The sequence below is a fragment of the Neopsephotus bourkii genome, unplaced genomic scaffold (genome assembly GCF_033783945.1).
Source record: "Neopsephotus bourkii isolate Nb327-2 ecotype Australia unplaced genomic scaffold, CSIRO-AGI_Nbou_v1 NB_787, whole genome shotgun sequence".
In the NCBI taxonomy this organism is placed as follows: Eukaryota; Metazoa; Chordata; class Aves; order Psittaciformes; family Psittacidae; genus Neopsephotus; species Neopsephotus bourkii.
In genome coordinates this window covers 2,241,618-2,263,670 of record NW_026901283.1, presented here as the reverse complement: position 1 = coordinate 2,263,670, position 22,053 = coordinate 2,241,618, and the positions used below count along the sequence as shown (strand labels likewise).

General features: G+C 39.7%; 1 protein-coding gene across 6 annotated transcripts; it reads left to right on the top strand.

The window, feature by feature from the left end:
- Window positions 1-74: 74 nt before the first annotated feature.
- Window positions 75-21,969, top strand: INTS10 (integrator complex subunit 10). Of its 6 annotated transcripts, none has more exons than XM_061355232.1 (18): window positions 75-255; window positions 1,889-1,956; window positions 2,218-2,321; window positions 3,333-3,472; window positions 4,296-4,377; window positions 4,691-4,831; window positions 5,180-5,351; window positions 5,794-5,963; window positions 9,484-9,617; window positions 10,395-10,551; window positions 11,225-11,307; window positions 12,115-12,267; window positions 13,359-13,467; window positions 13,847-13,926; window positions 14,442-14,604; window positions 15,628-15,721; window positions 19,598-19,675; window positions 21,576-21,969. In XM_061355232.1, the coding sequence occupies exons 1-18, from the start codon at window positions 127-129 to the stop codon at window positions 21,730-21,732; spliced, it is 2,214 nt and encodes a 737-aa protein (XP_061211216.1). In that variant the 5' UTR covers window positions 75-126; the 3' UTR covers window positions 21,733-21,969. The 6 variants fall into 6 exon arrangements, with proteins under 6 accessions (XP_061211216.1, XP_061211220.1, XP_061211217.1 ...); XM_061355233.1 differs by having other exon boundaries at window positions 76-255; window positions 10,398-10,551; XM_061355236.1 differs by lacking the exon at window positions 12,115-12,267.
- The last annotated feature ends 84 nt before the right edge of the window (window positions 21,970-22,053 follow it).

The following is a 22,053-nucleotide window of genomic DNA, read 5'->3' as shown; positions in this document are numbered from 1 at the left end:
ACGTCAGCGTCATCACGCCCCCTCAGCTGCGCGCCGATGGCGGGGGGGAGGAGCGGAGGAGCTGGACACCCCGCCCCGGGTTAGTGGGGCGCATGCGCGCCGCCCGGCGGCCGGTCAGGGTACAAGATGTCGGCGCAGGGGGACTGCGAGTTCCTGGTGAAGCGGGCCCGCGAGCTGGTGCCGGGGGACCTGTGGGCTGCCAAGGCCTGGCTCATCACTGCGCGGAGCCTCTACCCCGCAGACTTCAACATCCAGGTGAGCGCCGCCGCTACTGCACCGGCGCGACAGGAAGGCGCGGCGCGGCTGCAGCGGCCTTGCGTCGGGCGCTGCCGGCCTGCCTGCCTAGCCCCTTGTCCAATGGGGGCGGAGGGGCGGGGTGGCCGGGGTCGGGATCGGGGTCAGGCGGAGCGGTGAGGCCGAGCGCCGAGATAGAAGCCTGGCCTGGCGTACCCACAGGGGCCCGACCCAGCACCCCTGTTTTGCAGCGCAGCGGTCTTTTGCAGGCTTTGTTCGTCGCTTTGCATTGCAGGGCGGTTGCAGGGAAACGCAGGGCCGTGCACTGTGGTGCCACGGGTGCCCAGGTTCTCACTGGGATGTCCAGAAGTGAATAAAGAATAACTAAGAAGGTTAATGTGGCGAGCCTGTAACTGCTCGTTGTGTTTCACCTCAATAAAATCAATTCCTGTGAATGCTTTGTGAAAGAAGTGAAAGTGTTCATAAATACTAGGTTGGAAGGGATCTCAGCAGTCACCTGGTCCAACTTGTTTGGCAGTATGAGGTAACTAGGTGTCCCAGCACCCTGTCCAGCTAAATCTTAAGAACGGCCTGTGTTGAGGAATCTACTGCTCCCCCGGGGAAATTATTGTAGTAGCTGGTTGTTCTAATGACATTTTTTCCTCTTGTGCCTGTTTGGAATCTCCCCAGGAGTGACTTGTGCCAATTACCCCTCATCTTTTCCATGCGATTCTTGGTACAAAGGGAATCTTCATTTTCTTTGTAGCCACCTTTTAAATACTGGAACAGGGTAGTAAGGTCTCCCATGAGTCTTCTTTCCTCCAGTCTGAACAAGCCCAGCTCTCTCAGCCTTTTCTCAATGACAGGCTTCCCAGTCCTTTGACCATATCTGTGGCCCTTCTCTGGACCCTCTCCAGGCTGTCCACATCTTTTTGGAATAGCAGGGACCAAAACTGAACACAGCATTCCAGGTGTGGCCTGACAAGCACACAGTGGAGTGGGACAGCGACATCTTTATCTGTGCTGATGATGCCCTTGTTGATGTAACCCAGCATCCTGTTGGCTTTTTTTGCTGCAGCTGCACACTGTTAACTCACATTGAGCTTGCTGTCCACCAAGACCCCCAGGTCCCTTTCCACAGAGCTGCTCCCAGGCTGAGTACATCCCCAAGTGCTAGGGTTTAAATAACTGAAGGGAAAGGCCCTTTCTGCTTCTTGTGTTTGCACATGCTGAAACATTTAGCTTTTGAAAAGAAAAACCCAACAAAAAAAACAAACAAAAAAAATTTCTAATAGAGATCTAAAGTACCTCTCTTACTATGGCTTATGTAATAGGTTGCATTTTTGCATTGCATTTGCCTGGAAACAAACCCTGGTTAAAAAACTCCTTGAATTCTCACTAAGTTTCTTATTTATGTAAAATTAAAGCCAGCATGTTAAAAGTAAAGTACTTATCATACAGAATTTTATTACTAATTTAATGTGTGATTAGGTAGTCTAAACGCAGCTCTTAATTTCTACAGAAATGTTGCAGTCCTTCAGTTTTCTGTTATTCAGGCTGCTGTGGCAAATTTGGGACTTTTTTTAGAGTGGAAGGACAATCTGATTCAGAAATGTGTTCAAGAAAGCTGATTTCCTGTTCTTCCATCTTGCAGTATGAGATGTACACTATTGAGAGGAATGCTGAAAGGACAGCGTCTGCGGGCAGACTGCTCTATGACATGTGAGTAGTCAGACCTGAAACTCTACAATTATGCTAGGTGCTTCTTTCCATATATGTCAGAGTTTCCAGAAATACAATGTGTGTGTTCTTGGAAGTCCGTGTGGGTAAATTAAGTAGAAAAGGTCTTCTTAATTAAAGATAAACAGTAAAAAGGAGGGGTTTATTTTCCATTTGCCCATTCACATTCATTTATAGGAAGGTTTTGTCTTGGAAACAGATTTTCTGATCACTGTGTATTCTTTGCCTCAAACTTTATTACAGGTTTGTGAATTTTCCGGATCAACCTGCTGTGTGGAGGGAGATTAGCGTTATTACAGCAGCGTTAAGGAGCGACTCACAGGACAAGCAGACACAATTTTTAAGAGGTAAGGATGTTGTTTAGTGAATAAATAGAGACTCCTGAAAAAATCTAAAGATAAGACCTCTGGTTACATACCTCGTGTAGCAAGTAAATGGCGGTCTTTGTAACTTTGCTTGTGGGCTGCAGGTTTTTTTGATCAGTTCAGCATTAGAGGCTTCATTCAGTGTATTAGGCTTAGGAAACAAAGGGACATAAGAAGTTGATTCTCATTGCTTTGTCTCTGATACAAGTAGACTCAAGTCTGCCAGAATAACAAGCACTTAGAAAAGAGATTGTATAGGGAATAAGCGAAACAGGGTTTAGGAATCATAATCCCATCGATTGTAGAAAGCAGTAAATGATCATGAAAATGGGGTAAATTCGTATGTATGAAATGGGGGTTATGAAAATGAACAGTGACAGGCTTGGCGTTTACTGCTGGTAACCACAGGCAGTTTTGAAAGCAGGATTTACACCTTACAGAAATTATAATCTGTTGTTTGAATATGTGCTTCAGAAGCTCTAAGCATAAGCAGTGTGTAAGTTTGCATACAAGCTATTCCTGCTAAGGAAATGCTTGCTTTTTCATGGGGCGTGGTTTTTTTTTTTAGAGAGAATACGTAAAACTTACAGGGAGAATATGTTGGTTTATTTGGTTTCTTTATAGTGTCTCACGAAATTGGATGTTTAAATTGAAAAAAGATACATTTTAATAATGAAAGTATTAATTGTAGAAGTGAAATGTAAGTAAAGCGTAAATGAGCATTCTTGGAAAAACATCTGAAGTGTCATATTACACTCATTAGCAATCTTTTTGTGCACACAAATAAACACAGATAAATATTCATATGGTATTTTCTGAAAGAAACAGAGGGTTTTTTTTCCAGATGTAGATACTAAAATCAGAAAAAAACATAAGGGAGTCTCTTTCGCTCTGCATGGGAAGGTGATGGTGACAAGGCTTTTACACTTTGTCAATAACATGTACAATTCAGACATAGCAAGTTAGAGATTTTAATTTTATTTTCTTTCAAAGGATTATTTGAAACCCTTCCTGGTCGGATCCAATGTGAAATGCTACTGAAGGCTACAGAACAGTGTTTTAACACATTAGAAAGGGCAGAAATGCTACTACTACTTCTGCGACGTTTCCCAGAGACTGTGGTGCAACACGGGGTAAGAGAAGAGATGCTCATAGTGACTATTTAGGATATTGTGAATGTGTTTCTTGACAGTTTTCTGAAATGTATTTTCTTTGCCTAGGGAGACAGTGAGTCTTTTTACTCATGTTTAATTGTGGCTAATAGCTCAGATTGCTGTATCTTGAAGTTACCATTAGGGAAAAATTGGGCAGAAAAAAAATGGAAGCAAATAAAACAATGTTTTGTTTTGTAAATTCAGAGACTATTCCACACTTTTTAAAAAAGCAGAATAGCGCAAAAAGAGTGTGGAGGAGTATCACAGTCTAAGAATACTGCTTTATCTTTTTGTCAGTAAACTCTTATTGAAGGCAAAGTGCTTTGAGTTCATGACTAGACTATAAGAAACAGCATTGTTTGCTCTGACTTGCGAAGCTATGGCTGGAGCTGTGTAAATGGTGACCTACTTTATTTATAAAAATAGTTTGAAGAGTATAAAATCTTTTAGTTCTGAGACTGACTTACACTAACTTGTACTAGCATCAGGCAGAGTGCGCAGTTAGTTACTACAGCTCAGATGATAAGGTGCAACTTTAAGGCCTTGTAGATTTCAGTTGTCTCTGCATGTTTACTGATACATTTGCATGTGTAATTTTTGTTTTGGTTGTCTTTTCCTATCCTCTGGCATTGCTCTTATTTCACCTGTTACTAAGTAGGGATAGTTTAACTGTGAATTTAGAGACTAGCCGATGCAGTTGGCATGTATAGTGAGTTGCTACTCATGCATCCACTGAATTTGAATTGCAGTTAAAAAGTTTCTACAACCACTGGTCCAGTGACTTTCACCTCTGCTTATACAGGTAGGCCTTGGAGAAACATTATTAGATGCTGAAAGTATTGAAGACCAAGAATCCCCAGTGAATTGTTTTAGAAAATTATTTGGTAAGAAAATATTAATGTTCTTGTTTCATTCTACAGCTTTTTAGTATGGCAGCATTATGTGTTCAGTAAGCTACTTTCAGGCTATTAAAATCAGAAAATCACTTTAGTCAGAAGAAGCGCAGGCCACATTAGGCCAGGTGGGCTATATGGTACAAATTGGTCTTAACGGCCATTCCGGTGAGGTTCTTTGTAATCTTTTATGGTGTATGGTCAGCCAGAGATGAAGGTTTACATCAATGACTCAGAAACCTTGCTTAGGACAAATAGAACAAACCCCACAAATCTAAAGGATTTTTTTGTTTTTCTTTTTCAGTTTGTGATGTTCTTCCTCTGATAATTAACAACCCTGATGTTCGTCTTCCTGCCAGCTTGTTATATAAGTACCTGAATAAAGCAGCAGAATTTTATATTAACTATGTAACTAGATCTACGCAGACAGAAAGCCAATATCAAGGTAAGAATATTGTTACAAAATTAATCTTTCATAGACAGTATTTTAGTATTACTGAAGTGACATCCATAAATGAAAAGAAAAAAAAAGAGTAATTTCATGTAATGTATCCCATAAACAAGGATTAATAGAAGTAGTTGATGTTTCTTAGTTCTTTTATGCCAGATAAGAATGTCCTTATCCAGGCTGTCAGTTCTCTTGTATGAGGATGCAGAATTGCCTGTTGGTCCCTGGTAGCCTTCTCACTAAAGAGCGGTTACCCTGAAAGCTCCAATGTACATGTCTCCTCCTTGAAAATAAATAAGTTGGTTTGATTTCTTTATGAAGACAAAATTGTGCTGGTTTTCCTAGGTTCACAAGACTCCTCTGATATTATGTCTCCAAGCAAGCGTAGCTCTCAGAAATATGTAATAGATGGTCTCACAGAGAAATCTTCACAGGTTACAGATCCTTGGGAGAGGCTATTTAAAATATTGTCTGTGGTGGGAATGAGGTGTGAATGGCAAATGGATAAAGGAAGAAGGTGAGAAATTTGTATTTTTCCAGGTATTTCTTCTGAAAGAGAATTTGGCTTTTTAATTCTTAAGAAGGTGGGTTGAAGAAAGATTTTAACAGGGGACATTTTGTGTAAAATCAGTGTAGGTTTTCTTTTAACACTGTACAATGTAAAGCAAAAACATGGATTCTGGGAGCAATTTCAAGTTAGTTCCTAAACTAAATCTTGGTTAATGAAAGTTATGTGTAAGAACTATAGTACTGTGGGGTATCCTTCCCCAGCTGCCTCAGCAAAGAGAATGATACTAAATGTTTAGTGAAGTTTCACTGGTGTGCGCTCACAGCCTCCAGTGACGTACAGCTGGGGGATATCCTCAGCCAAAACATTAACTTTTTAATGTTCACTGTACATTCTTTCCTTTAGCTTCAGAGTCTGTGTAAAATTCTGAATTCTTGTCTCTCTTCTTCAGAAGTTTTGGTGATATTTTACATCGAATGAAAGACCTCTGCAGATACATCAGTAACTTCGATAGCGATGCACACATTAAGTATAAGAATCAAGTAGTGTATTCCACAATGCTGGTCTTCTTTAAGAATGCATTCCAGTATGTCAGCAACATCCAGCCGTCACTCTTTCAAGGTTAGTTTCTAATGTTTCAAGTTTTGTGAAGACTTCTTGGGGATTTCATTGCTAATGTCTGAAAGATCTTTTCTCATTAGTCTTTTGAAATAATCATTTTACAGAGTGATATGGTCTTCTTAAAAACTCTCCCAAGCCATTAGTCTTGCCAGCAGAAGTAGTTTATGACAACTGCTGTAGTGGATCAGACCAAAGATCAGTTTAATTTAACACTGTGGTTTCAATCTTGGCCAGCCGCAGTTAGTTGTGTAGCAAAGAGAAAAGTAACAGAACAATTAATTCTGTTAGGGGTGTTACGAGAAACACCCCTAGAGTTGATTGCTACTCTTTTATCAGCATAACATGCTTGTTTCATTTTCTCCTTTGATTCTTTGAAGCTTACATTTTCCTGGGTTCCTTCAGTCAAAAGATTGTATAAAAGCTTCCACAATATAAATGAAGATATTTTTACATTAGGAACACACAACAGATTTATAATTGATCGGATAAAAACTGAATCGTAAAAGATTGCTGTCTTTGTCTAGCATTAGCATGATATTTAAGGTGTGCTTTGTACCTTAATCCTAATTTGTAATTTGTAAATTGAACATTTAAGGTATGAATGTTATATGTGCTTTTTCGTGTCCACTTAAATCTGCATTTGGGGCATATCATGATTGCCTGGAACACCTTGGATTGCTTCTTCAGGGATTTACTGGGTTTTTCAGGGATGGCCCAGAAGCTGGAAGTTCTTTAACCTCCAGTTTGTTTAGAACTTACTGGAATAGCATCACAAAGAGGAATTTCCAGCTCTTAATAGTGTGCATTTCCTGCTTCTTCACTCACTGTTAGGGAATCCCTTGCAACAGTAGCAATTGTCACCATAAATAGTACTTATTAACACTGCAGTTACTGATTCATGATAAAATTGTGTTGTCTTGTGTTCATAAGTTTCATTACTATTTCCTATGTGGAGCAAATAATCATTTGAGTAATTAAACACTCAGTGCAAATGATGGGTTTTAAACAACTTTCTGTAAAGTTGGGTAATCAGTTGAATGGTGTCAAGATAGTTAAGCTCAGAAGACAAATAACATGGCAACTTGTATGCAAAGAACATGCAGGCACTTTAACAAATACAGGAACTGAGTTGTTTTTTTTGTTCTATCCAGAGGAAGAATTATGGTGGGGCACTGACATACTTTTAACTGTGCATATAGTTTTAGCTGCTTGATTCTGACTTGAGGAAGAAAGGAAGTAAAGCACTGGTGAAGATGCTACTTTGTAAGTTGTACAACTGGGTATGGTTAAAGCTCATGTTTTCAGACTGAACTGCTAAAAAGAGAATGTATACTGAGATAGCAGAGTGTAGTCCCTTCAGTGCAGCATTTCTGGTACCCTCTGTGATTTTCTGACATCAGGAAAATATTTCCAAGGCATCTTCTAATTTCTGCTTTAGCATTAAAGTCCAGTAGTATTCAGTGCCTCTCATATCCTTTCTATCATTAGGGCTTTTCCTCTCTTTCTTTGGAGGACTCACTTTGGGAATGTAGTATCCTATGTATTTTGAAAGTGTAATGGTGGGGGAAAAAAGCTGTATCCCCCTTAATTCTGATCTGATCTTTGATCTATGACCTTCTTTTCATGTGCATGGACTTGGAAAGAAAACTCTGGAGAGAAAATTTTTCAGTGCATTTACTCTTGCATAATTCATGTCTGCCTTGCTGGAGACTTGAGAAATGAATGAAGCAATTCACACCTCTCATAACTTTCATGCTGCCTGCAGGCTTGGCAGGAGTCGCTGTTTGGGCTGATGCTTCTAGGGTGTTATTTATAACACTGTGCTAGAAATCAATTATAAACTCTGTAAGCTTAGATTCTAGAGCTTGGTTAGACACAAAAACACACCATTGCTCTTTGTATGGCTGTGTAACTTCTAGTAATGTAAGAGAAGGCTTGCAGCCCAATTCAAGGCTGTGGTTAGGTTTGGTTATGGTTTAGGATTGAAGATTTTGAAAGAAAGGCTACAATGCTCTTGACTGCTACTGAGAAACAAGTATTTCTTTGGAAAGCAGTGCAGTTAGTATTCATTCAAACTAGTATGAGTGAAAGAAAAACTTACTCTTCTCAGGTGTTAGTTACAAGAGGCAGCTCTTGAGATTCTAGTGGTAAAACTCTTCCAGCATCCTAGTTGTGGTACTTTCATATGTGGTTCTCATGCATGCTGTTTTCTACATTATGACTTGACTCTGTTTTCAGTTTACACAGGTTAGGGTCCAACACAGCAGAATACATGGTGGTACAGGAGAGGTGATTTAAATGTGTTGTAGCCTTTGTGTAAGGGACATTTCACTGGTGGTATCTAGTTGAAACAAGTCATAAGAGAGAATATTATTTTCTAAGCATGCCAGGTTGGTGATTTCTTGTAAAAAAATTCTGTTGTAATGGGCTTCTTACACATTACTTTTGGGTAGATGGAAAAACTTTAATATAGGTTCTTTTCTGTCAAGTGATGAAACGAATTGCTCTTATACTAAGCTCTGAAATATTTTTTTTTTGCAGTTATGCATGAGGCCTTGGCCTCATTATCTTTCTACAAATAAAAGAAATGCATATACTGAAAATACTTGTCTGCAGTACTGTCTTGTCCAGTGGAAATTTCAAAAAGGGAAAACAGATTAATGGATTTCCCTTTTCCTTTATATTTCTCTTTGTCTGAGCTTTGCACACATATATAGAACTTCATTATGCAAAAGCAGAAAATGTTTTCAGAAGGAAAGCCCTCTCAATAGTGGCCATGTACCCATGTTGTTTGAGATTAAGAAGTGTTGTCACTATTTTATATCTAATGAACGTAAGCACCAAGATCTGAAATTACAGGTACCAGATCCCACTGGATGTTCTGTGATACCAGTGGAAGTAGAAATTAAGCCTTTTGTGCTTTGAAATGAGACTTTTCTAGAGGCTTTGATGGGCTCTGGCAGTCAACTGAAGGTTTAATTCTGAACACTGAAATTAGTGGGGACAAAGCTGACACTGAACGATACACAGGGAAATCTTGTGATAAAATACACTCACTTCTTTGAGGCATCAGTGCCTGTCAGCATATTGCTTTGGTTTCTCATGTGAGTGTTTTGAGACCACGGCTGTGCTTTGCCATGTTTGTGGCTGTTAACTTCAAAGCTATTTGTTCTGTTGTCCTTACATAAAAGCAAGTAGTGCTTGATAAGAGAACACCTTCTGCCTGAGTATATCTTGTGCCTGTTGGAAAGAAAAAGATTCAAAGATATTTTGAAGCTCCCAAGCAAATTCTTGTGGTGTCTGGGAAATGCATTCTGACCTCTACTGTAAGGCTGCTTTGAGAAAACCATAGCTTTAAAAGCATAGTTTAAGCTTATGCAACTTAAATGAACCAATTTCAGATTGTTTTCTCTAGCATTGCAGTCATTATTTGTGAAGGAAATAAAACCAGCTTGATATAGGCATGAGATCTTTCAGATCAGTTTACAGCCATCTTGAATTAATTTATCTTTAAATCCAGGTCCAAATGCTCCAAACCAAACCCCACTGGTTCTTCTTGAGGATGTGACCAACATCTATGGTGATACAGATATTGATCGTAACAAACACATACACAAAAAAAGGAAACTTGCTGAGGGAAGAGAAAAAACAATGGTAACTTTTCCAGACTTTTTTGTTCATAACGAGAATGGTGCAGGTACTGGAATTGAGACAAAAGTTGTTTTAATATAGATGTAATAGATGTGTTTTTAGAGCTATCCTGGAGTACCTGTTCACAACCACAATTTTCAAACAGATTGTTTTGGTTAAAGCCAGCAAGAATAAAATAATTTTTATAGCAGTTGCTGTAGACATGTGTGTGCTGACGTGAATGATTTAACTTGAAGGAGTTCAGCAGAAAACGCAGAAGTTGCTAGAAGTGGTAGCTATATCAGTCAGGTGTTCTACAGCTAAACTTCCAAATCAATTGACTTTTCATGATTGGAACTGTGAATACATCTATTTCTTTAATAGTAGAAACCCACAGTTACAGAATTTCTCTGCTGGTGGAAGTACACAGAAGTACAAGAATTACATTTCCTTTGCATGATGCCTCTTTAGGCTTAACCTAGGTGATAAAGCATGAAGTATGTACATACTCCTAACGGATAATCTGTCTGAAACTCAGTGGAAGTACACTGCATTTAACAGAATGAATTCTTTTGGGATATTGTTCATCACACTATACCACTGAGTTTCTTGGTAGAAAATCAATTGTTGTAATATTAAAACAAGCTAAGCAAAAAGTCACATAACAGCACTTGAACTAGGACCTTGGCATCTCCAGTACAGAATTGTTTTCTTGTGTTCAGTGGAACTTCTGTGACTTTAGAGTCCTTTGAAATAAGTGTAAGTTAAGAAATTAATCTCTGTTTTAAACTGATGCTTAAGCAGAGCTCAGATGACGAGGATCCTTCTGGGAAGGCACGAAGTCGACATATTACAGTAAACAAGGCAGATCTTGCAAACTCTATTGAAGTATTAGAGAGCTTTAAACTGGCAAGAGAGAGCTGGGAGCTGCTCTATTCACTGGAATCACTAGACAAAGGTAAAGCTAATTGGAGGCAGAGTTGCATTTAGGCTTCATTGCTGTGCATAGACGTAATTTTACTGTTGTTAAAATGTAATTCCTGTCATTGTGAATCCTTAAAATTGAATTTACTTTGGGTCCTGAGTATTTTTAATTGAAGTTCTAATAAGAAGCTTTATCAGTTGTTGCATTTCTGAATATTTTGTTCCTAGATTTAGTTAGGTTTTTCATGCATCTTTGCTTATTTGCACCCACTTCTCTTGGAAGCAGCCATTACTTCAAGAGCAGTTGGTTAATAGTAGTGCTGCTATCTCAGTGAGGATGTGCTGCTAGCAGCTGCTTTACTTGATACTGAAGATGTGTCTTTGGTGTGTCTCTCCCTTGCCATAATACCTGGTGTGATAATACTGAGAGCAAGTTTCTCTTACAAAATGCAGGCAAATAGTACCACCAAGCTGCTTTTGGATTTTTTGGACACTGTAAATCAAAGTATGATTGTATAGGAAGAGAGTATCTCATATATGAGAGATTTCACACTCTTTTGTTTGGTTAGGGTTTTGGTTTGGTGGGTTTTTTTTATTAAATTATTAAATTCAGCTATTTTTTTTCTTCTAGATAAGTGATTTTTAACCCAAAGCCATTAAATGTTTCATTTTCTCTTCTATTTTTTCCTGTCTGACCCCTTATGCAGAGTTCACTAGAATTTGTTTGGCATGGAAGACAGACAGCTGGCTTTGGTTAAGAATCTTTCTTACAGACATGATCATCTACCAGGTAAAAAAAAAATGTAGAAACTAGTAAAAATGACACCATTACATTGCTCTTCCTTCTTGTGAATAGCTGTTCTGATTAGCCAGCTGACTTCTTTAGGTGTCTGCTGATTTTATCCTTTAAAGCATGACCCTTATGGGGATGGAACCATACCATTCTTACCACAGCTCAGGATATTCCTGTCCCAATAGCTGTTTTTTGACTTTTGGCATATGGAAAAGATCTCTGTGATGGTATTTTGACCAGTAAATATATGTAGTGTTGTATCTATAATGTTATCGAAGGAAAGTGCATTTTATTCATCTGACGTACATTGTATGGAACACAGTCAGAGAAAAATTTTCAAGCAGCAGAAAATTTTAACATGTCTCAGTTAAAATTTGTCAGTTTCCTCAGAAATCAGGGTGATTGTGCTCATTCCAGATACCTTCTATAGAACAAAGCTGGGGTTTTTATGTTTTTTCCTTTGGGGGTCTTTTATTTTGCCTATACTTGTACTTGAACAGGAGCTATTTTAAGCTTTATTCCTCTAAATAATGATTAACCCTGAAGAGCACAATTATTTGTTTCAGTTACAAATGTGATTTCTAAGCAGGCTTTTTAAAACAGAATTCTGTTTGTCCTCTCACTGCCTTGCAAGCAATCAATCTGCACCCATCACTGGAGAGTGTTCTAGATCAAAATTCTGAAGCCCGTTATTTGGACACACTATGTTTTGGAAGCTTTCTATAAGGGAAATTTTATTTCTGTCTTTCCATCCAGTGTATACAGAAGATCCTAACACTGTCCTTTTGTATCTTCTTTCTAAAGGGGCAGTACAAGAAAGCAATTAGCAGCCTACATCACTTAGCAGCTCTTCAGGGCTCTCATTCTCCACAGCAAATTACAGGTCAAGGATCACTAGAAAATCAGAGAGCACTAATCCAGTTAGCAACATGCCATTTTGCCCTTGGAGAATACCGGGTATGTACAGCATCCCATACACTGGTACTTCATCATCTGGCCCTGTGATTCCCGTTTGTCTTCTTCCTTTGAAATTTCCCATTAGCTTGCTTTCAACAGGGTATCAAACATAGTGAAAAATCCATGCCTCTTAAGGAGAAGAATTGCACTTCCTGGCACATTAACTGTCCAGTAGCATCTCTCATAGATAGTCTGGTAGTTATGATTTTTGGGTTTTAGTTACGATTTTCCGTATCTGCAAGTGTTTCAGTTGTCCATAAAAATAACCTTAAATTTGAAGTTCTTAACTTTACTGAAACAGTGTCAAATACTGAGGGGAAAATTTTTAGGTGTAGGCTTCATGTGGCAGGGGAAAGAAAAGGTTTGTAGAAAAGAAAATACTGTGAACATCTTAGGAATTAGTTATCATCTGACAGTGTAAGAGACTCTAGAACAGTATTGTCTGGGCTGACCTCTGAACTTGCTTTACCTTTGCAATACATACTTCGTGGTTCTAATATTACAGAAATGCATGGTGGCTTCAGGTCAGTCAGTGTCAGCACTTATAATAAAGGCTGTGTCTCTTAGGATCTAGTGTCATGCTAGTACTACTGTGAAAGTCTTTCTGTCCTTCCGGTTTACTACGTTTACTGGAAATGTGATAATATTCCCACAGGCCTCTTAGTGTCTGTAGGAAATAGCATTAAAAATTCATTGCATTTCTGTCATGCTGTCAGATTGCCATTTTCCTTTCTATTTTTACTACAAACAGAACAAGCTTTTAAAAGCTATTCTAAGAATTCATTTGAAAACGTAAACCTTCAAAGTAAAATAGTTTCTTACTGCAGTTGTACTGATCTTAAACTCCTGGAATGAAGAATGCCAATACATATTTTGTTCACAATTCAAATGACTTGGGTAAGCTCTTAGAGATTGTTTAATGAGCGCTACATCTTTCTGCTCAGCAAAACCAAGTTATGCATTAAGTCCACTCAAGTTCTAGCAGAATATTTTGTGGTTTTTTAATTTCGCATATCTGAAATTTTTAATCATGAATTTGAAGAACTTCAGTTAGACGTAGCATTATCATGTCCCTCTTGTTCTTTTTATAGCAAACCTGTGAAAAAGTGCTTGACCTCATGTGCTGTATTTCACTTCCAATACAAGAAGGAGGTAGAGTACAAGAGGAGCAACCTAAAGTGAAGTCTAAATTCAGGAAAGGTATGACATTGCTACTAACCTAAACTTAGTGTCAGTTCAGTTTTAGTTCATGCATTTTCATTGAGTATATAGTTCTTCTCCTTCTGAATCACAAGAAGAGAGGAAGTTCTTTATCCCTCTTGATTTTGTGAGTGGTTTTCCTGTGGGTACCTATTAAAGTATATTGGTGGCAAATTCCTACCACAGGAAAAGAGAAATGAAGAAAAGATTTTAAAATGTGTAGCTTCATGTTTTGAATAATTCATAATATACTTGTAAGGTTTTTCTCCATGCCTGAGATTTGGCAATTGTAGATTTCTTTTCCTCAGTTCTAAGTTCTTTCAAACTTAAATCATCATGAGACTGCTAAAGAAGTGTATGATAAACTGTTCTGTTGCAGGGTCTGATTTGAAGCTTTGGCCATGTACCAGTAAAGCGATCATGCCTTACTGCCTTCACCTATTGCTAGCTTGTTTCAAGGTAAGCTATAAGGCTTTGAATTCTATGCTGTCTCTAAGACCTAGTTGATATATCTGGAGTCTGGAAACTGCATGGCCTTACCAGGGTGGTGTGATGAGGTGTGAAGGGCTGTGCTTCCAGTGCTTCTCACCTATATAAGTTTGTGGAGGCTCTTTTTTTTTTTTTTTTTTTTTTTTTGCAGGGGGAGACTGTTGATGAAGGAGGGGTTTGTTCTCTTTTTTTTTTTTCCTCTTATATTTGCTTTAGTTTTGGGCAGGGAGGTAGAATTAAGCTCAAGATACTTTTGTCTGTATTCAGACTTCCTTTTATAGGTCAGTGGAGAGAGTATGGTATTCTCTGCCTGGAAATAGGCTGGAAATGTCCAACGTACTTTAAATGTGTATATTAAGGCAGAATGAAATAGCGGTGCTAGACAACTTCTTGTGTATTTGCACAGATGTAGGTGAGATGAATCCTGTACGTTTCTAAAAGTAACGTGTTTCCTGATTGTCTCTATGCCCCTTTTTCCCCTGAAGCTCAGAGCTTTCACAGACAGCAGAGATGATATGGCACTGGGCCATGTAGTTGTTCTGCTTCAGCATGAGTGGCCAAGGGGTGAGAACTTGTTCCTGAAAGCCATCAACAAAATCTGCCAACAAGGAAACTTCCAGTATGAGAATTTTTTCAACTATGTCACGAGTATCCTTTCTTCAACCAAGAATGTCTTTCACATCCAAAACTATGTGCTGGGGTGTTGGAAAAGCTATTAGATAGTTTCAGCAGCAGTTCTGTCCCTCAGTCATACTCTGTGTTCATTTCCATACCATGTAAGCCTCTTGTAACAGGTAGTAGTGCACAAGGGACTGTAAATGTGTCACCTGTTCTGGCACCTGAGGGTTCCCTTAAGTACATTGCAATTGCAGTTCTATTCAGAAAAACAGCAGCAGCTCAGGCAGTCTTTTCAGTACAATCTATAGGGTATTGTACTACAAAGTTGTTATTGGAAACGATAAAGTGGTACCTATGCTTCAACGAGTTGAATGATTTTGACTGTCGTTCATGAAATGCTTTGCATGGGTAAGATAATGAGCTATGTCAAAGTTAATGCAAAGCATGTCTCATTTCTGTACTCAGGTATCTGATGTATGCTTGGATCAGCATGCACACATGGACAGTTTAATGTTTAGCCTTAATAGACATGCAGCCATGGTCCTTAGGAAGCAAGGGGTCTAACTCCTATCTGATACAACTAAAAACCCCTCTGGTGTTAAGGGAAAAAAAAAGAAGAAAACCTGTATAAAGGGACCAAAACAGAAAACTAAAAAAGGGTATATATAAAATGTGCCACTGTGGCTGCATTTCCTTCAGTCCCAGCTTGAGTTTGCACTGCTTTGATAACCTGCAATGCAGGCAAAGTAAGTAAAAACAACCAGGGAATTTGTTTGGAGAGAGATTTGATTACCTGTGTCTGACTACATATAAAGAAATGAAGAAAGAAAAGAAATTGACTGATGTATGTGTTTTGCTCTTTTAAAAGCCATTTCTCATGAATTTGTGGATGATTAGGAGTACATGCTTTGATCTTCTTTATCATTTTTAAGAACAAGATACTTCAGTAGCTGTTCATTTGACTGTCCTTTCAGCAGTGTGGCTTCAGGTGTGAGAGAGAAGGAGTGTTCTCTATTGTTTTATCCCTACTCAGATCCTTAACATTTTCTTCAGATATTGATATGTTGGAGGAATTCGCTTATTTAAGAACACAGGAAGGAGGGAAAATTCATCTGGAACTGTTACCAAATCAAGCAATGTTAATCAAGTAAGTATAAAGAAGCATTTACTGTTCTCTTTGGGGTGGAAAAAATGGGATTGGTTGTTGCTTGTTTTTTTGGTGGTTCTTGGTTGTCTTTGTTTTCATGTAATCTTCTGGATAGTAAGTTTGTCATGTCTTTGAGCTTAAAATAAAGGAATTGCGTAATGAATTCAGACAAGGCAGTGAGCTTTTTCTGACTGTTGCTGACTTGTGAGGTTTTGGTGGGTTGTTTTTGTTTTTTTTTTTTGGTCTTCAACTTTAAACTCCTACTTTTACATAATTTTATTTCCAAGTATGGCATTTGCTTTAGAATCAATTGATATTCTTTCAATCAGACACTTGTACTTTGCAGGAATCCTTTAAACAGTCAGGTCTGAGTGCAAGGTGTTGTTGCTAATTGTGCTGAAGGGTAATTCTAACCAGAAGGCACTGTTTGTTGTAAACAAAGTTCTAAAAGACCACAATGATTGAAAACTTAGGTATAAAGCATAATTTAAATTACACTTCAGGTAAACTCTACTAACCTCTGTGTCAGAACTAGCAGGTCATCTCTTGCTATGTACTGAAAAAGCTTACTTGGCTTAGCTTCTTAGGAGATGCTGAAGAAATTAATAATTTGGATTAACTTTCTAGGTGTTCTTAGTTTTGAGTCAAGACTGAACAAGTCTGCTGCAGGGTTTTAGTGGCAGAATATTTTGGAACATCCTGGTTATTTATGAGAACTTGTGGTATTTTGCTTTATAAGAGGGGGGGTGCTAAGTCTGTTGAAATTCCAGTTTGGGTATAGTATTCTGGCTATTCACTAACTAGAAATGGGCTAAAGTTTTACAAAACATGGGATCCTAACATGAGACAACTGGATCCAAATTTAGACTAGTAGATAGATTTTCCAGAGTTCTAGGTAACCAACAGAGAAATGGGATATTAGATGTAATTAAAGAAGAGAAAAAGATAAGAAGAAATACAGATGCTTATTTATGTGACAGAGAATTTTCTGTTCTAGGCTCTAGATTTTCAGTCTCTTATCCTCATTGCTTATAACCAGCTGCATGAAAACAAGAATCAGGATATGCTGTACTACGTAAGATGTTAATAAGCTTTGTCAGCAAGAGGGCTTAGCACCCACGACTATGTCTGGTAACTTCTTAGCTGCTATCTCAAGTTAGTTGCAATAATTCAGTGCTATTTCTTTGAGTCATGGCTTTTATTTTGATTGGTGTGGTAGCTCTTACTTATAGTTGTGACCCCACCAGTCAGGAAGTATGTAGTGAGCAGCATCTCTAGCAAGATACAAATCTCTCTTTGACCTCTTTTTGACCAGTGTTGTTTCCTGAATTAGGGAAATGCTTGAGAAGTCCACTTCCATTGCTTTTCGAACCGAAATGGTTAAATATAGCATCCAGCCAGAAAAGCCGTGTACAGTGTCTTTTATGCAGCTGAGATGTGTAGGACAGGAACCACTTCATCAGAGAGCTGATGGGAGGGAGAGTGTGGGGTGCAGGCCTCTACTTGGAGATGCCATCTACTCCCCTAGTACCCCAGGCAGATTTTTAGCTGGGTGGCTGTGAGGCTCAGGATGGTGTCACCCAGAGGTATTGGCCTCAGGAGCACTGAGGCCTCCCCACACTACGATTTTAGGTAAGTGTGCTGGCACAGCTGTTTCTTGGAACAGTGGTTAGTAGGCTCAAAATCTGATGTTTCAAAACTATCACTGGTTCTGGTTGTATGAGCTGCTGCACCAACCTCCCAATAATGAGCAGAGGCAGCTCAGATACTGTGCAGTCACAAACAGGAAGACTCAGTCTGAAGTTTGCCACAGCAGTGCAAAGACAAAGCAGTTATTCCTTTGCCTAATCTTTCCTCAGCATGACTGTACATGGCAATCCTGCATTTTCATTGATGGAAAATGTATTACAGCTATTATATGTTTTTTATAAGGATAGCTTCTTGTTTTATGACTTATAGGACATTTTCTCCCCAGGTGAATTTCACATTCTTCTTCCAGTACTTTTCCTCAGTACTTACACTTTATAGGAAATTATATACATTTTTCCAAACCCAGGAGGGCAAACTGCAAGGTGGTTTTCAAAAGCTGAAGTAAGATATTTGTAACCTGCAGACTTGCAAACAAGTCCTGCAAAATATATATGCAGCTTGTAAAAGCTCCCTTTGCTTGTATCCGCTGTAAGAATATGAAGGTCCATGGTTTTGGTTTTATCCTTATGACACAGCCAGTTCGTTCTGTTTGCAGCATCAGCGAGTCTCGATGGTGAGCTCTGAATTCAGCCAGAGTGCTTTGGAACTCCATTCTAGACAAGCCAAGTTTCATATTTCTGCCGTGTCTGTGGTGGCAGTGTTAGCTAGTGATGTGAAAGAGGAGAACAACAACATGCACGCAATGAGTGATTAATATTGCGCTCCTCTTTTTATTAAATCTTACTCTGATTAGTCTAATCTTAGCCTAGTGAACTACGTGATGTGAAAGCTGAGTGTTCTGCCTCTACTCGCTTGCCTACCACATCTCCCCCTTGGGGACAGCAGAGGAAAAGCTCAGTGGGTTTGAAAGGAAACAAAGTATGTTGAAAGTGTACTTTTTATTCTGACAGGGTACTTGGGTATGCTTGGTTCTAACTGCAGACCTTGCAAACAGGAATGATGACAGTTGTGCAGAATCCCTTTTGCAAACACCTGCCACTCTGGGACTAATAACATCCTGCTGTTTCTTTGTATTTTCTGTTCCCCATACCCATTTTTGCAAGCCCTGGGCTCATTCATGCCAAGAACTCATGAAAAAAATATCTCATTTGATTGAATAATTCTTGTGAATATTTTATTTCAGATTATTATAGACTGTTTCTGTACTACAAAAATGTCCTGTCTTTACTTGACATTTATAAGCATAGCTCTCCATCTGTATATGTCAGTAAATTACAGATAGTAACCCAAATGCCCACCTGTGAGATTGGACAGTAGGCCCGTAACTCGGTATTATAGGCATGTAAGTGCAAGTCCTGCTTTTCTGCTCCCTTCTTAGCATTTGTAGGGGTGCCTGGCAAGATTTAGGTTCCGTATACAATAAATTTTCTGTTTCTCCTTCATTGGGGCACTGGACATAAGTTATTTTCTTGTTACACACAGCACACAGAGACAAGGACTGAACTGTGAAATTCAGTCCTTGAACATGCAAGACAAACTTTCAGCTGAGACACCTTTTGGTGGCTAGTTCCTGTGGTCCTGGCCATAAATGGGAGGTGGTTCGAGTAGGTGTTTGTGCTCTGACATTGTGCCATCCTCTAACAGCCAGTTTTGTATGTAGTTTGAATTAGAAAAGGTGAAAAAGGCCATCTGTAGGCTAATGAAAAGAAACTTAGGCAACACACACTGTCATGTACTCAACTTGGCCCATACCTGCTGTGCATTCACTTGGCTTGGGCTCAGCAGCAGATCCCTTCACTCCAAGCTGTGGGCTCTCCTTGTTCACTGACATGCTCTTGCCAGCTCTGCAGGGAAGCTGTGGTATCGGCAGTGCTCCTCGGATTAAATCTTCTCTGACTGACATGCTTCCTGGGAAAAGCTGGCACAGTTCATCAGTGTACAACTGTGAATTGGTTTTGCACCACCACTGTCCTTTCTCCCAGTGTAACTGTTCAAAAGTATGGGTATATGCTTAGACTGCAGCTGCAGAACAGCCTTGCAATGAAATCTGGGGGTACTTGCATGCTTGGTGCTGTTAGGGTCCTACACCCTGTCAGCTGCCTGGTGGTCACTGCTGTGTGGTTTCACCCCAGTTCTTTGTTGCCCCTTTTTCTGGAGAGTTGTTGTGCACTGGAGGGGGAGTTGGTGTGTGGGTGTTTGAATGCTGCTGTTTGCTGTTTCTTAAAGGACTTCTAGCCCTCCCATGGGGTTACTGCAGCAGGAATTCATACCTGTGCTACAGCCCAGCATACAGACTGCTGACAGGTACCAAGTGGAAAAACCCCACTCATAATGTGCTGTGTTTTGTCAACATGTTTTACTGCCCATGGTTTTCAGCAATTTGTTACTCAATATTTATCTTTTATTTTTTTCTCCATTTGTACCTACATTGCCTGGCAAGCCATGTTGTTCTATGATAACATTTATTTTTCTTTTTCCCATAAGTTGCCAGTATCTGTGTCCTTTCAATCTAATAATCACTGTTGAATTTAAACACAAACGTAGAAATCCTCCAACATGGTACCAATGTTCAGTCACGTGTTAGCAAGAGTATAACCCTTTCTTTCCAAGATACTGGTTACTGGATCCAGTCATAGCTACTTTTATTCATTTAAGTTGTTCTGAACTCTGTTTTTCAGCTGTTACATGACACACATCTTCCAAACTGCTGCTGGCTTGCTCAGTAGCTGTAGGTTGGATATTCTCCTTTAGGCTGTAACTGACCATAACACTGGGCTGCCAGCAATGTTTTAAGACAAATAAAGATGGAAAACAGGGCTTACCCCGTAACCTCTGAATAGGCTGGAGTATTTTCAGTGCAGTTTTGCTTCCCTCAGGCTAGCTCATCAATGAATTGCCCACTATGCTCCAGGCTAGCCTCTTCTTTGCGTTCTCCACGTTACAGAGGTCACTACTGTTTTGGCAGGGAAGTCTCTTCTCAAATGCTGGATGTGCTGATTTAAATAAAGGTAGGGGTGGTGGTGCTGGCGGGGGCAATTCCCAGACTTTTCTTGTTTCCAGTATCTCTGGCTTGGCATGGCTGCCCTCACCCTTAAGTTTATCTTTCCTTTCTTTCTGTGGGCTTGCTCGGTTTAGTCCAGCTCTTCTCTTCTTAGCCATGATTCAGGACTTGTCTCAACATCAGCATTATGCATTTCTCTCTGATTTATGCTGTTCCTCTAGTAGCACTAGGTTTTTAGTTCAGGGCATATCTTTTGCTTCCCTTCCCAAGTATGGCTTGCAGGTAGATGTTACAACGTTCTGCACAGTGCAGGTGAATTGTAGTGCTTTGGCGCTGCAGAACATTGTTTTAAGGGCAGGAGAGAGGATTGAGTGCTACAAGCCAGGGTGAGGACAAAGAACTGTTGATAAGAACAGCATCTAGCAGGGCAATAATCCCAAGTTTCCCCAGCCAGCATCACTTTAGCTTGCTCAGTAGCTGGGCCTTTCTTCTGCTTGAGAACAAGTTCTGAACTTCTGCTCAGAATACACATAGTCCCTGGCTGGTGTCTCATCTCCACAAGAGCTGGCTTCTACTGACAGAGACTCACAGCCTGGCTTGATTTAAGCTTTTTTGTTGGCCTGTGAAGCATTCACAGCACCTTTCATTAGTCAGAGTTACCAGTGCCCTCAGGATAACATAGCTCCTTCCTGCACATTCCTGTTGGTACTAGATACCCTCTGCTCTTCATGGTGGTTGCCACCTGTTCCCTTCTTCCACAGAAAGTAGGTTCATCTTTTCACTCTTCTTTCAAGCCCAACCATTTATAGAAGTGATTACAAGTGGCCTGGGCAGCAAAGGTAGCAGATAAATAACCCACAACCTTTCCCCAAGCAAGAACACACCGTACGTAACTGGGTTAAGACACTGGATTTTCCTGTTAGCCAGAACAGCAACATTCCCCCCCCCGCCCCAAAAATCATTATCAAAGTAGTGAGAGTACAGACTGTTATGGAACTTGTAACTACTGAAAGACTTGCAACTTATTAAACACATGTTTTCTTATGAAATAGCATAGCACAGGCTATTTGGGTCTCCATATATAAACTCAGGTATGGGCAGTAGATACATAGTAAGTGACATGCAGCACCCTTTAAATTACTGTAATACACCAAATAACCATCACTTGATTTTTGTCTGTCTTTCTCTCCTTTATGGCTTAAGGCATCACACAGTTACCCGCGGTATAACTAAAGGAGTGAAAGAAGATTTCCGCCTGGCCATGGAGCGCCAGGTCTCGCGCTGTGGGGAAAATCTCATGGTGGTCTTGCATAGGTTCTGCATTAATGAGAAAATCCTGCTGCTGCAGACTCTCGCTTGAACGGACAGGATCGTGATGAAGTGCCTCTTACAGAGAGAGGGGAAGGCTCTTCACTGTACGAACAGCATTGTGGCAGTGAAAAATCACTTGTCCAGGGAGTCAGAGAAGTTCCCTATGAGGTACAGGTTCTGCAGTACACAAACACTACTCTGTGTTTGCTACCACTTCATTTTCTTATGTGAGTAGATGAAATTTTATAAATAAAACTTTGTTTAAGAAGTCTTCTGTAATGTCCTATTTGTTTGTGGGTTTGGGGTTGGGTTTTTTTGCATAGTATTATATTAAGGTGTGTGTCAGTTCTTTCTGTCTGTATACATACAC

Coding starts and splice junctions, on each gene's coding strand:
- INTS10 (XM_061355232.1), top strand. CDS start 127: ATGTCGGCGCAGGGGGACTGCGAGTTCCTGGTGAAGCGGGCCCGCGAG. Junction 4,378..4,690: donor TTGTTTTAGAAAATTATTTG/GTAAGAAAATAT, acceptor TTTCTTTTTCAG/TTTGTGATGTTCTTCCTCTG. Junction 19,676..21,575: donor AGCATACAGACTGCTGACAG/GTACCAAGTGGA, acceptor TTATGGCTTAAG/GCATCACACAGTTACCCGCG.